A 15,378-nucleotide genomic window follows, 5' to 3' on the forward strand; every position below is an offset into this window, starting at 1 on the left:
ATTTAGCACGGACTATGCTCGTTATCTGGTATTCTCTTCCGTTCCCTCTAATTAAACGCTTTTTTGACAGGTACAAGCGAATGATAGTGAACACTGGCGAATTGTCTGCTGTGGGTTGAATGCTCGTTCACCTGTCTCCGCTCCCATTCGCCCCGGTGTAAACCAGGCCTTAGGAGAGCGCGGGCTCACGCCGTGAAGGCTGTGGCACGCTTGTGCGGCCTCGGCGAAGCCCTAGAGCAGCGGGTTAGGGCAGAGCCGCCAGTCTGCCAGTCGGCGCAGCGCACTCCAGCCATGGGGAAGCCGCTTCCTTCCGGGCGCCGCGCAGCCTTCCTGCTGGACTCCCAGGTAGGCACCTACACACGAAGACACCGCCTGATAGTGGACCGCGTGACTTCATTGCTTTGTTGGTGCTTAGTGCATCGGCAGGGGAGGGATTTCACTAGACGTGCAAGTGCGACACGTCGTCCGAAAAGTAAGTTAACGAGTACATGTACCACTCTGTGTGTGTGTGTGTGTGTGTGTGTGTGTGTGTGTGTGCGTGTGTGTGTGTGTATGTCTGTGTGTTTGAGTGCATCAGAAATGTGTTGATGCTTTGCTCAGCAACAACAGGAATATATAACAATCCACTATGTGATCGAAAGTATCCGGACACCTGGCTGAAAATTCCTTAAACGTTCGTGGCGCCCTCCATCGGTAATTCTGGAATTAAGTATGGTGTTGGTCCACCCTTAGCCTTGATGACAGCGTCCATTCTTGCAGGCATACTTTCGATCAGGTGCTGGAAGGTTTCTTGGGGAATGGCAGTCCACTCTTCACGGAGTGCTGCACAGAGGAGAGGTACCGATGTCGGTCGGTGATGCCTGGCACTAAGTCGGCGTTCCAAAACATCCCAAAGGTGTTCTATAGGATTCAGGTACAGGACTCTGTGCAGGTCAGTCCATTACAGGGATGTTATTGTCGTGTAATCACTCCGACACAGACCGAGCATTATGAGCAGGTGCTCGATCGTGTTGAAAGATGCAATCGCCATCCCCGAATTGCTCTTCAACATTGGGAAGCAAGAAGGTTGTAAAATGACTTTTTTTAATATTATGAATATTTATATATGTGTTTTGGAGAGAGAGAGATTGTTTTTGATTGAGATTTTTACTTAAAGTCGTAACTGGTACCTGAATTTTGGTTGCTGCCTCCTTGAATGATCAGCTTCTGCACCAGTTGTTGACGTATTGCGATTTGGAGGAAGTTATTGTTCTTTAAGGTTTAAAATACGACTCTGATAGTTACTTGGCCGTATTGCGGGTAGCTTTGAGCCCAAGGTTTCGTAGCTTTTCATACCTAAGGGACCACTGTTTTAAGTAAGTAAGATCAAACAGCAATCTGCTTTCCGTGAGAAAAGGAGATTGCTTGACACACAAACTTCCTTCAGACTATACGTCCTGCTACATCAAAATTGGTCAGTGGAGTTTAGCACCATACTATTGTACAAGAACATTAGCCAATTGCTGTAATTAAGAAATTATGAGAGGTTGTTACTTATTGAACGGAAACTATAGAGAATTAATTTCTTTTCCTTTATTTTAGTGAACTTTGCACACTTTCAATTCTGTCAATTAATAGACGGCGACGACAAAGAATTTCACCTCTTTTTCCAGAAACAAGATATTTCTATTCTTCATTTCCATAAAATTTGCTTACATAAATGTTTGGCAACTCTTACACATACTTCACTCGGTTTTATCGCTAAAAACGGTTCAAATGGCTCTGAGCACTATGGGACTTAACATCTGAGGTCATCAGTCGCCTAGAACTTACAACTACTTAAACCTAACTAACCTAAGGACATCACACACATCCATGCCCGAAGCAGGATTCGAACCTGCGACCGTAGCGGTCGCGCGGTTCCAGACTGAAGCGCCTAGAACCGCTCGGCCACCCCGGCCGGTTTCGTCACTAAAATATCAATTTTCATTAAATGTAACAACACGTTCTGAGTGACAGCCTAGCAACACGTCCTCTTCCTACAAGACACAGATTAAGAGTCCTTTTTTTTAATATCAGTTGCCTTTTTTTTAGAGTCCATACACAAAGATTCTCTAATAATATCGTTGCGGGGATTGCGCGGTAAAGAGTTTCTTGCTGTCCAGCTGCGCTTCACTTCAAGTACTTTTTGAATCACATTTTCATTTACGGTATTTACATACATTACTGAGCTTATCAGAATAAAATCAGGCACAATTAGCCGGCCGAAGTGGCCGCGCGGTTCTGGAGCTGCAGTCTGGAACCGCGAGACCGCTACAGTCGCAGGTTCGAATCCTGCCTCGGGCATGGATATGTGTGATGTCCTTAGGTTAGTTAGGTTTAACTAGTTCTAAGTTCTAGGGGACTAATGACCTCAGCAGTTGAGTCCCATAGTGCTCAGAGCCATTTGAACCATTTGAACCAGGCACAAATTAGTTAAAGAAAAAAAGCAGTGAGGCACACATAACATTACAAGGTGCTTAAAACACCAATGTAGGCTTGTGCTGTGATAGTACCACGCAAAACAACAAGGGGTGCAAGCCCCCTCCATGAAAAGCACGACCACACCATAACGCCACCGCCTGCGAATTTTATTGTTGGCTCTACACACGCTGACAGACGACGATCAGTGGGCATTCGCCATACCCACACCCTGCCATCATATCGTCAAATTCTATACCGTGATTTGTAACTCCACACAACGTTTTCTCACCGTTCAATCGTCCAATGTTTACGCTCCTTACACCAAGCGAGGTGTCGTTTGGCATTTACCGGCGTGATGTGGGGCTCTTGAGCAGCCGCTTGGCCATGAAATATAAGTTTTCTCAACTCCCGCTGTGATAAATCTTTTGCATTTCTTTTATATTTTCGTCTTCTTTAAAGGCAAAGAGAGAAGATGAAGCGGTAGCCCATCATAGAGCCCATGCCTACCGCCAGGTATTTTTGATTTTCAGTTGTTAAAAAACAGAGGAGTTTTTCTTTCACCGGTAGGAGGAGGGAAGGATTCGCTCTCAGCTAGTTAACGAGTGAGAAGCACGCCATTTTTAGCGAGTAATTGTAGACCGCCATTTTGCCGTCGCTATGAATAAGTGAGGAGTATGTATTTCATATGTGCACCATTTAGAAAATACAGTATTTTTTATTAACAGAAAGGTCGTGTGAGTTGTTATTTCACATAGTACGATAATAACAAGAACTTAAGCCCACCTGTGTACTTTGGAAAATTACGAAGATCCGATAAGTTCAATGGGAACACGGTCAAGACTTCGAAGGTGAACACGGCGACCAAACGTCGCATTATAAAGAGGGGTAAGCACAAATCTACAGCGGAGAAAGAAACTACTTCCCCCAGCAAAATAATATGAACTAATACGGACTTATTTCTAGGCATAACTCCGCTTATTGTGCTTGTCATTCATGCCGAAAAATTAATCTCATTAATTCAATACATTTTAAAAAGGCACGCATTTCAACATTTTATTATCGTCTTCCATTATTTTATTGTATTATACGGCCTAACTGTCATAGTACTTGCAGTGGATCCTGACGCAGTTTGGAATTTCTGTGTGATGGTCTGGATAGATGTCTATTACCCACTATCACCCTCTTCAACTGTCGGCTGTGTTTGTCAGTCAACAGATGAGGTCGGCCTGTACGCTTTTGTGCTGTACGTGTCCCTTCACGACTCCACTATCACATCGGAAACAGCGGACCTAGGGATGTTTAGCAGTGTGCAAATTCCACGTGCAGACGTATGACACAAGTGACACCCGATCACCTGACCACTTTCGAAGTCCGTGAGTTCCGGAGAGCGCCTCATTCTGCTCTCTCACGATGTCTAATGACTACTGAGGTCGCTGATATGGAGTACCTGGCAGTAGGTGGCAGCGCAATGCACCTAATATGAAAAACGTATGATTTGGGGGGTGTCCGGATACTTTTGATCGTATAGTGTAGTTGCGGACTGTAATGTAATCAAAAATGAGCGGAGTCGAAGCAGCTTCGGGTATATTTCGTCACCGTTAAATGCGAAAGATTTTTAGGAATGACGCAATCAAGTAAGTACGAGTTTACTACACAAAAAGTAACTTCACCTCTGACATATCGGGGCAGCGCAGCTACATCGGATAGTTGTAAGCTACCCCTTCTATTCCAGTCGCATTTTATTTTCTTATTCTCCATTTTTACAATTTTGTATCGCATCTGCAGATTGTAGCATTCAGCGAGTAAAGCGGTGCTGTAGAACGCACGCAGTCGGGAGTAGAGTTTCAGTTCACATGCTGGCTGAAGGAGCCGAGGGACCATATGACGTTTCCTGTGGCTCGACACGAGAACGCCCGTTACGACAGCAGCGAGTTACGTAGGGAAAACACGGTTATTCTGGCGCGAAGCATGTAATCTTGCTTAATAAATATATGCTAGCAGAAGTCGCTTTTTCCGATGTAAATATTGGGAGAAGTCTACATCTCATAAGTATGTTCTTACAACAATATTACAACGCCAGAAATCGATCATCGTAATAAACAAATGTTTAAGCTAACGAAAATGTACGAACGGCTACGAAATATCACGAGTGTAAGTATAAGGTACGAGATATGATGCTTTCCGATAAAGTTCCTTTATAATACCATGATCTCAGGAAATTGTTAGTTTTCAGTCAACCATTATTCAAAATGGTTCAAATGGCTCTGAGCAATATGCGACTTAACTTCTGAGATCGTCAGTCGCCTAGAACTAATTAAACCTAACTAACCTAAGGACATCACACACATCCACGCCCAAGGAAGGATTCGAACGTGCGACCGGAGCGGTCGCTCGGCTCCAGACTGTAGCGCCTAGAACCGCAAGGCCACTCCGGCCGGCTCAACCATTATTAATCCTGTCGATCTGTGTGTGCTGTTTAGTAAATAAATACATCATAGTGGCATCCCTTTTGAACGTTATTCCGAATAATATAGCTTCCCGTTACGTCACTTAGAATCACAGAAAATAAAACTGCACGTTACAGAGAGCTTGGCAGCGCTCATATTGCTTCTACGAGCGACTTAACCCTGAAGGAGTCGCGTGAATTTCTGCCCAATTATTGATCGCGTGCGTGACATTTCTCACGCACCATTGCTTTGAATGTTATTTTAACAACTATGAAACAAAATAGGATGTATACATCGATAGTGATGTCGATTTCGGTTAATTACTCAATATCACAGTGTACGCGCTATATGTGTTATAGTATCCACACATAACTTATTTTAATAAAAACAAACGAAAGTAAACTTACTCTGAAGTAAAAATGAATAATAAGAATAGTTTTTGAACCATACGCTGCAATACCTTTATATGAGCCTCAGTAATACAACAGTTAAACCAATATTTACACAGTTACTTTTTGATACATCTGTTATTTCAGTCTGCACTGTTCAAACGATTGACGAAAACTTCCTTACCACGCCTAACACACCACTTCTTGGTTGATTCACCCATGCTCTACCACACTCGTTAAAGCTTCCTACTTTTCCGTTTTTTCTCTTGCGGCCTGTTTAGTCTCTTCCTTTCCAGGCAGTGAAAGTCCACGCCCCCTGATCTTACATACCTGTCATGTTTAACATCTCCATTCTGTTTGGAGCATTATAAGTTCCCACGTAATACTGGTTAGAAGAGTAGTTCTCATCAGAGCTTTATCTTAATTTTTATTGAATCAAAACCTAAAAACTAAATAACTTACCTATCGAAATAGAAACGGAATGGTAGCACCGCACCAGTGCTCGCATGGGTGACAACTGTCAACCAGAGCATACAATGTGGATGTTTTTAGAATGGTCTTAGCATTGGTCTACGTCCGTGTAGTACAGGCGCCTCCAAGATCGACGCATTATGAGAACGGAGGAGGCTGACAGCACATCACCCGGGGACGAAATCCGGGCACATGTTGTTCCCGCTTTGTCACCAGAGACCACTGGGAACGGTATGTTTGCAGCAGGACTAAGTTCATGTGTTCCTCTGAACAGGCTACATTGCACAGGCTGTTGTTCCAGTGTTACTGTCATTTCTTCGACAAGAAGGTGATGTGCTTTTTCAGCAGGACAGTGCATGTCCACATATAGCTGCTGTAACGCAGCGGCCTTCTAGTGGTGTAAAACATACGTACTGGATAGAAAGATCCCAAATCTCGAGCGAATTGAAGGCGTATGGGAGACGATGAAGTGGGGGCTTACTCGTTCTCCAGAGCCTGCAAGAACCATTGTCGAATTGGAACAAAAGGGGCAAGAGGTTTGAGAAAGTCTATCGCAGGATGCCATTCGACATACTTCTGATCATTTGCATGTCACACTACAAGTCTGCATTGCCGTGTACCAATGCAGCTGTTTGGACTGCCTTTACTGTGGCATGTATGTTTCATTTGGTCTGAATTTTTCATCATATATTCCTACAATGATGAACTACATGTCACACCATGTGCCAATAAAATGACCATGTGCTTGAGGGTGCTGCATTCTTTTTTTTTTTTTGTGGAATATTTATACAGGGCGGAACAAAAATCTACGGCACAAAATGCAGGGCACATCCCTGAAATATATACGAAAAAATTATATTATACGAACATAGGTCTGGGAACGCTTTGTTTCCATGTTACAACTTATTTTCTCCAACTCATTAATCATGGGAAACACACAAGAACAGATCGCTAGAATCACGGTGATGTCAGGTTACGTTACGTACAGCCTGTTTTGTTTTGTATGTTACCGTGCGACGTACGTCATTGCTTATTTACATATAACATCAACCGTTCCAGCGATCAGTACGACCGTTGCAAGCTACGGGTTACTACGTGGAGTTAATCACAGACTTGGCTCGTGCAATAGCAGTGTACACAACTGCAGAAATGGCAGATGCCCATTTGATGGATTAATTGACGGCAATAGCGCTCGCGCACAATGTGTGTACCGGGAGAGATTTCCGCGACTGCAAAACGTTTGAAGCCACTGATCGTCGACTTAGGGAACACGAGGTGTTTAAGCCTGATACTCGCGACCGTGGGAGGCCTAGAAGGACGAGGACGCCGCAACGGGAGACGGCAGTTCTTCATGCAGTTGTCGACAACACTAGTGTCAATACAAGACGCGTAGCAAAACTAAATGTTGACCACATGACTGTCTGGCGGGTTGATGCGTGTACCAGTGCCCTCGGAGGGCATATTGAACTGAACATCTCCTTTGAGTAGGAGTTGCATGTGCTATACTGGTGCTTTCTCTTCGTGTGTGTTTCCCATGATTAATGAATTGCAGGAAATGTATTTTAACATAGAAACAAAGCATTTCCCAACCCGCGTTTATGTAACATAATTTCTCCGTCTATATATCAGGAATGTGCCTTGGAATTTGTGCCGTACATTTTTGTTACACCCCGTATATATCACCTATTTTTCTGCATTCTTTCGTGAGATACCCTGGTGTCCAAAATTAAAGCAACAAACGGAAATGTTGGAAGGTTGCGTTTATTTTTCCACAAAATCGTATAAACAGTTGATAGAAAAGTAGAAACAATTACAGATTTGCACACACATTCCGACAACTGGTTAAAGTGCTCACTGTGGGGTGTAACCATCTCTGGCAGCAATACAGGGCTGGCAACGATGGAGCATGCTGTGAATGACGTCATCCATGTCATATTGGGGCAATAATGGCCATTCTCGCAGTCTCGGAGAGTGGTTGGCCGATGTTGACGTGATGCAGCCCGTCTCCTTATTTCACCCCAGACATGCTCTATGGGATTCAAATCGGGAGAGCGAGCAGGCCACCCCATGCGTGCAATATCTTTCTTTTTCCGAAGGCATTAAGCACTCGCTCTCTGTGTGGTCGAGAATTATCGTCCATCATTACGAAGTCTAGGTGCACAGTGATGGCTCTCGATCTTCCACCATAACCATCAACATGTGGTAGCAAATATGAAGTAGCCAAGGAAGTGGAAACGTGGGTTCTACTATGCCAAGACTGCTTGGTAGCTACAGCAGGAAAACACAATTAATTAGCAGGAGTAGAAAATAAGCAAGTATGTATTGCTTAACTTTGTTGTAGTCCATCATCTGTTGGTTGACAGTTATAGAAGACGTGACTAGACTAAGCGTCTGTAGAATGACATAATTTACAAGTCACAAATCTTGCAGTGACGAATTAATCTCTCGTAATCTTGAATGTCGAATCCGGTGATTGTGAAGACTAATTTGGAACTGGGCTACAAAGACTTGATGGCAGCAATGACTGAGCTGCAGACGATGACTAACATCGGCGCTCGCTGACCACTGAGCGCGGCTACGAACTGTAGACTGGCTCGACTGCACTACTCTCCTGATACACATGAAGTGACCTAGCGGCGCCTCGCGGCGAGCATAAGTACTGCGACTGGCTGTGTACTCTTTGGCTAGAACAGCCGTTCTTCTGTTACGTTTATCGACAGAATCGCATCCGGCAGATCGATCTCTCAGGCGGCGGTGTGGTCGAATGACTGACATCACTCGCCACAACCGTACGTGAGATCCTCGTCACGATACCTGACGGCAGTTAAACCTTCCTGATGCACCTGCACAATTTCACGAAAAGGTGTTCGAGTGGTCAACACAATCCCTCTCGATATCGGTCTCTTAATACAATGTTCAGGTGTCGAAATCGTGTTCCACATTCCCTTCAGATGCCCCGAGAATCGCTCTCTACACACCAAATCGGCACACATCTGTAGCCCACTGTTCGGCTGTCCAGGTGGCATTTCGACGACTCCACTCTAAACGTTCCCTTCTGTGAAGACGCATAAGAGGCACACATACGGCAGTTCTCCGACAATGAAGGTCACTCTATCGAAGCCTTTTCTACACCATTTGCCTCCATACAGCACGTCCAGTGGATGCTGCTAGATCAGATGCCAGTTGCTGTATAGTACTAAGAGGAGAGTTTGGGGTTGTTTGGTGGAGGAGACCAGACAGCGAGGTCATCGGTCTCATAGGAAGGACGAGGAAGGAAGTCGGCCGTGCCCTTTCAAAGGAACCATCCCGGCATTTACGTGGAGCGGTTTAGGGAAATCACGGAAAACTTAAAACAGGATGGCCGGACGCGGGATTGAACCGTCATCCTCCCGAATGCGAGTCCGGTGTGTTAGCCACTGCGCCACATCGCTCGGTAGTACTAAGACGTCGAGCCCTTATGGTCAAATAACGGTCCTGCCCTTCTGATGCCACACATGTTCGGCCCTGCCCTGGTCTTCGGGATACAGTTTCGGTCTCTATAAACTGTCACCACATCCTAGAAACAACAGAACAGTTGACATTAAGCCATCAGGACAAATCACTCTGCGACTGTCCTGCTTCCACTTTTGCTATGGCCCTGCACCGCGAAGTGTCTTCTCTGTGTCGTACTGCATCGTCTGTGACTGTGTACACAGCGAGTGTGGATGTGGGACTGCCCGTTAAGCACCATTCCGTTTGCTGGGCGCCCTGACGTCATCGTTGGTGTGTTTTTCCGTTGATCTGAATGTCATCTTCCATGCAGAACAGGATCGTACAGACATCTGTTGACAGTTTATATGATTATATTGTGAACTAGACACAGAACGGGGAAATAACGGTTTATTGTTTTAATTTTGCACACCAGTGTATACAGGGTGTTACAAAAAGGTACGGCCAAACTTTCAGGAAACATTCCTCACACACAAATAAAGAAAAGATGTTATGTGGACGTGTGTCCGGAAACGCTTAATTTCCATGTTAGAGCTCATTTTAGTTTCGTCAGTATGTACTGTACTTCCTCCATTCACCGCCATGATTTCATACGGGATACTCTACCTGTGCTGCTAGAACATGTACCTTTACAAGTACCACACAACATGTGGTTCATGCGCGATGGAGCTCCTGCACATTTCAGTCGAAGTGTTCGTAAGCTTCTCAACAACAGATTCGGTGACCGATGGATCGGTAGAGGTGGACCAATTCCATGGCCTCCACGCTCTCCTGACTTCAACCCTCTTGACTTTCATTTATGGGGGCATTTGAAAGCTCTTGTCTACGCAACCCCGGTACCAAATGTAGAGACTCTTCGTGCTCGTATTGTGGACGGCTGTGATACAGTACGCCATTCTTCTGGGCTGCATCAGCGCATCAGGGATTCCATGCGATGGAGGGTGGGTGCATGTATCCTCGCTAACGGAGGACACTTTGAACATTTCCTGTAACAAAGTGTTTGATGCACGCTGGTAAGTTCTGTTGCTGTGTGTTTCCATTCCATGATTAATGTGATTTGAAGAGAAGTAATAAAATGAGCTCTAACATGGAAAGTAAGCGTTTCCGGACACATGTCCACATAACATATTTTCTTTCTTTGTGTGTGAGGAATGTTTCCTGAAAGTTTGGCAGTACGTTTTGTAACACCTTGTATATATGAGTGTATATAAGTACGGGGTGTTCAAAAAGCCTCTCCGCAATGCCGTATGATTGTTAGCCGCGCGTGCCGTGTGCCGCAGTGAATATACCGAAATGAAACACAGTGAAATACAAGTTATTTATTTATTAAAAATTCATTTCTACTTACAAATTTTCACATTAAATGTTGAAAGTGTCACTCCTGTTGTTGAATACACTATTCTATTCGTCTAATCATGTTTTGAAACATAAGCGTAACACTTCATCTGTAACGAAAGCAGTGAAAGTGGATATTGCAGTTTTCAATTCATCGATGGATTTTGGACGGTTTTCATAGACAGTTGCTTTCGCTGCACCCACAACAAAAAGTCAGGTGGTGTTAGGTCAGGTGATCGTGGAGGCCAAAGTCCCTGTGAAATTATGCGATTACCACAAACATCAGCAAGCAGTGACATTGAAACGCGAGCTTATGCGTGGTTGCACCATCTTGTTGAAAACAACCTTTCAGTATTCCACTTAACACAAGTGCTCCTATGAATGGCTACAGAATATAACTGCACTATCGCTGTGCGTTTATTGTTTCGTTGAAAAATATGGGACCCACAATCCGACGTCTAGAAATTGCAGTCCAAACCCCTATTGGCACAGAATGAAGTGGTTCCTCATGAATACACAATGGATTTGCAGTACTCCACATATGAGAATCTTGTGAGTTCATGTACCCGGATAAATGAAACCACGCCTCATCAGTGAAACACGTTTCATTAAGAATATCCCTTCCATTTCGATGAACTAAATTTTTGAACCATTGACAATAATGCAGTCTCTTTCCATGATCAGTATTTTTCAGTTTCTGCACGACTTTCATTTTATATGGCAAAAGTTCTAATTTTTTCCTTACGGCTGTGTGGGCCGTTCCGACACTAACATCGATTTCCTTGGCGAGTTTTCTTACTGACTTTTTTCGGACTCATGGACATTTTATCGGAAATATCGAGTGGTTTATCCTCAGACAAAACGCTAAGACGACCACTTCTCGGTGCATCTGTCACTGAACCCGTACTTCGAAATTCTTAATCAAATCTTGCACAGTATCGCGATGTGGGAGAGTTGTCTCTGAGAGAACTGAATTAAATGTTTGATGAACTGAAACTGTGTATTTACCGCCAGCTTTGAACACTTGTTCGACTAAAAACACACATTCTTCTATAGTTAGTATTTTAATAGTGACAAAAACGAAACAAACCAACAAAGGAACTAAACTTGAGCGTTCACACCAATACGTAACGACACACACCAACGATACTACTGACGCTGGCTGAGATAAACGAAACAGCGGAATGTTGAGAAAGTCCACTTGAAGGGAAGTAACTCAGGCATGCGAACAATCAATCGAGCGGCACGCGCGGCTAACAATCATACGGCCCTCGGAGAGACTTTTTGAACACCCCGTGTAACGGTGACGGTTACACTAACTAAGGCGCGCGCAGAGGCCTACAAGCAGTCATCGTTGCCGACCTACATACATGAATGGATGGATGGAAACAAGCCCTAATTACTGATACACTGGGGAATAGTCACTAGCACGTACTTCACAGTGGTTTGCAGAGTGCGAACGTATATGTCGGTGACTCGCGAGTTACCGCGCCTGCCTGAAGTACTCAGCTGATCGAGCCTGAAAAGCAGGGACGAGCTGATTGGGCAGTCGCAGTTGTGCTTGAGACAGGTGAGCTGAGGCCTTGGTAATCCGACCACCGCCTCCTCCGCGCTCTGATTCCCCGGGCTTCCGTCTCCCCGTCCGCGGAACAACTCTCCGTATCGATTACCCCGCTATTCCTCCATTGCTGCTGTGTCCCGTGTCCCGTCTCACATGCGGTATCACTACACTACATCCACTACATGAGCTCACGTGTTCTCCTGGAAGAGGTTTAGCAACATCGTTCTGCTGTGGTGTCAATTACGCCTTGGCCACACAGCATCCAGCAGAAATATTTTTAACATCGTCCGGGCTGGTTTCTGACAACAAAACAAGGAAAAAAAAACCCGTAGAAATACATGTCTGGATTGATTCGTGACTGATTAGTGAAAGTATATATTCAACACGGAGCGCTTAAAGCCTGTATGTTTGTTTCAAAATGGCTCTGAGCACTATGGGACTTAACTTCTGAGGTCATCAGTCCCCTAGAACTTAGAACTACTTAAACATAACTAACTTAAGGACAGCACACACATCCATGGCCGAGGCAGGATTCGAACCTCCGACCGTAGCGGTCGCGTGGTTCCAGACTGTGGCACTTAGAACCGCTCGGTCACAGCGGCCGGCCTGTATGTTTCCACAAGTTCCTGCAGTGCTGTGATACTAGGACTTCGAGAGAAACAGCCTTAGGGTCACGGCTGCTAATGACTATCTTCACCGTAATCAAAGTATTTGCAACGATCATTCCGCATGCAGGATTTGTAAGGAAAGGACAAGCTTCCATAACAAATTGAGACTGAGGATTAATACTCTTCTCTTTACTCAATCCTGTATAATTAAATATGCCATGCGAGCGATTTAGTCTCTTAACATATACAAAGCGTTATTGGCTGCAAGCTACACCCTTTTATCCTGATGGTATCAACCAAGCTGTGAGTACCGGGCGTGAGTCGTGCTTCGGTAGCTCAGATGGTAGAGCACTTGTCCGCGAAAGGCAAAGATCCCGAGTTCGAGTCTCGGTCGCGCACACAGTTTTAATCCGCCAGGAAGTTTCATATCAGCGCACACTCCGCTGCAGAGTGAAAATCTCATTCTGGAAACCATATTATTGTTTACGAAACGCTGCCTCCATTCTCGCTATACCTACATATGCATTTCAGACCTTAATATCCACTCCCTGCAGATACTGTTCCTTCTTACTACTGTGCATTATGTCACCCATATCCCTACACATAGCAACATTTTGAACACATGCATTCCACGCTCACATCGCCTTCATCATCAAGTGCATAGCTCATCTCTCATTCCCCCCTCCTCCCCAAACTCCCTACACGAACTTAATAAATATCAGCCGCGCTGGATTAGCCGAGCGGTCTGGAGTGGTGCAGTCATGAGGCTGTGCGGCTGGTCCCGGCGGAGGTTCGAGTCCTCCCTCGGGCACACACATCCACGCCCGAGGCAGGATTCGAACCTGCGACCGTAGCGGTCACGCGGTTCCAGACTGTAGCGCCTAGAACCGCACGGCCACTCCGGCCGGCGAAGTTCTTTGAACAGACAAGTACTGACGACTGAAGCATCATACAGATGTGGTAATAGTTACTACATTTTTGCAGCTCTCATTGGAGCCTACGACCAGTTCACACTATTTTGTCATAAATTTACATGCTGTGGACGGAGACTAGGTATTGTTTAGTAATGCGGTGCGAATTGCCCTGAGTAAGCCACCTCGAATATTGTCTAATCTTATGTTTAAGTAAGCCACTGTGAACAAAATTTAAATAATGGTTGTCATTTTCTAATAGTTTGGAAATGTTCTGATAGTCAGTCATATGTGTCTCTTTACCTTCGAAGACGACATTTCTACTTTTAGTCACCTTGGTTTCAAATAGATGTTATTCGGCTTCACACTCTAAAAAATACTCCTAAAATAAAAAATAAAAAATTACTGACACTTATTTAGATGTGTATAATATTTAACAGCTATTACACTGTAGCTCATTCACGGAAACTGCCTGGCCCAAAGAAGGAAACCAATTACCTTGATTGGACCGATAACACATATTTTCATTTTTCCAAATTTTCATAAACATAAATTTTCATAAGCATTACTTCTGTGTCTACTGCAGTGAAATAGAAAAGATGATGTTAAAGTTACACTGAAAATTAAATATTTATTACAATATCTGAGAACTTTATTACACGTTTTCTTTAGATGGCCCATTGATAGCAACCTTCCATTAATCGTAAACTGAAGATCAGTATCATTTATTCACATCCGAATGAATCTCATCCCAAATAACTTTTGATAAATACAATCTTCTTTCTTTCGTTGCAATACTTCGCCAAACATTTCTAAAATCCTTCAAAAATTCTATCGGATGCCCATATACAAGAGGATCGAATTTGGAAAACTGCTGGCAGTTAACTAAAACATTCTCTTTATAATTGTTGTGACTCCATGAACGTCTAATCTTCTACTCGATGATCGTGCACTGTGCCAGTCCAGCAGCTCCTGAATCGAAGTACTCTTCTCCACACACATCGCGCCCTCACTTCCTTAAGGCTATTACGACACTTTTGCCCACCTGTACATCACTATTCTTTCACAGACTCTGTTTTTTGATCACATTCTCGCTTCAACCTACACACACCTTAATTTCGCGTATTATCTAGCAGTTTCCATTTGTCTTTAATTTTCTCGTTTATACACTACTGGCCATTCAAATTGCTACACCAAGAAGAAATGCAGATGATAAACGGGTATTCATTGGACAAATATATTATACTAGAACTGACATGTGATTACATTTTCACGCAGTTTGGGTGCATAGATCCTGAGAAATCATTACCCAGAACAACTACCTCTGGCCATAATGACGGCCTTGATATGCCTGGGGATTGAGTCAAACAGAGCTTGGATGGCGTGTACAGGTACAGCTGCCCATGCAGCTTCAGCACGATACCACAGTTCATCAAGAGTAGTGGCTGGCGTATTGCGAAGAGCCAGTTGCTCGGCCACAATTGACCAGACGTTTTCAATTGGTGAAAGATCTGGAGAATGTGCTGCCCAGGGCAGCAGTCGAACATTTTCTGTATCCAGAAAGACCCGTACAGGACCTGCAACATGCGGTCGTGAATTATCCTGCTGAAATATAGGGTTTCGCAGGGATCGAATGAAGGGTCGTAACACATCTGAAATGTAACGTCCACTGTTCAAAGTGCCGTCAGTGCGAACGAGAGGTGACCGAGACTTGTAACCAATGGC

At 44.3% G+C, this 15,378-nt stretch overlaps 1 protein-coding gene across 1 annotated transcript in view; it reads left to right on the forward strand.

The window, feature by feature from the left end:
• The first annotated feature begins 253 nt into the window (after positions 1–253).
• The window catches only part of LOC126475021 (protein scarlet-like), a 210,716-nt gene continuing 195,591 nt past the window's right edge, over positions 254–15,378 (forward strand). Inside the window, exon 1 of the mRNA XM_050102561.1 lies at positions 254–345. Within this exon, the coding sequence (XP_049958518.1) occupies positions 292–345 (54 nt within the window). The 5' untranslated portion in view covers positions 254–291. The remainder of the gene's footprint in view (positions 346–15,378) is intronic.

This window comes from Schistocerca serialis, chromosome 4, assembly GCF_023864345.2.
Source record: "Schistocerca serialis cubense isolate TAMUIC-IGC-003099 chromosome 4, iqSchSeri2.2, whole genome shotgun sequence".
Lineage (NCBI taxonomy): Eukaryota > Metazoa > Arthropoda > Insecta > Orthoptera > Acrididae > Schistocerca > Schistocerca serialis.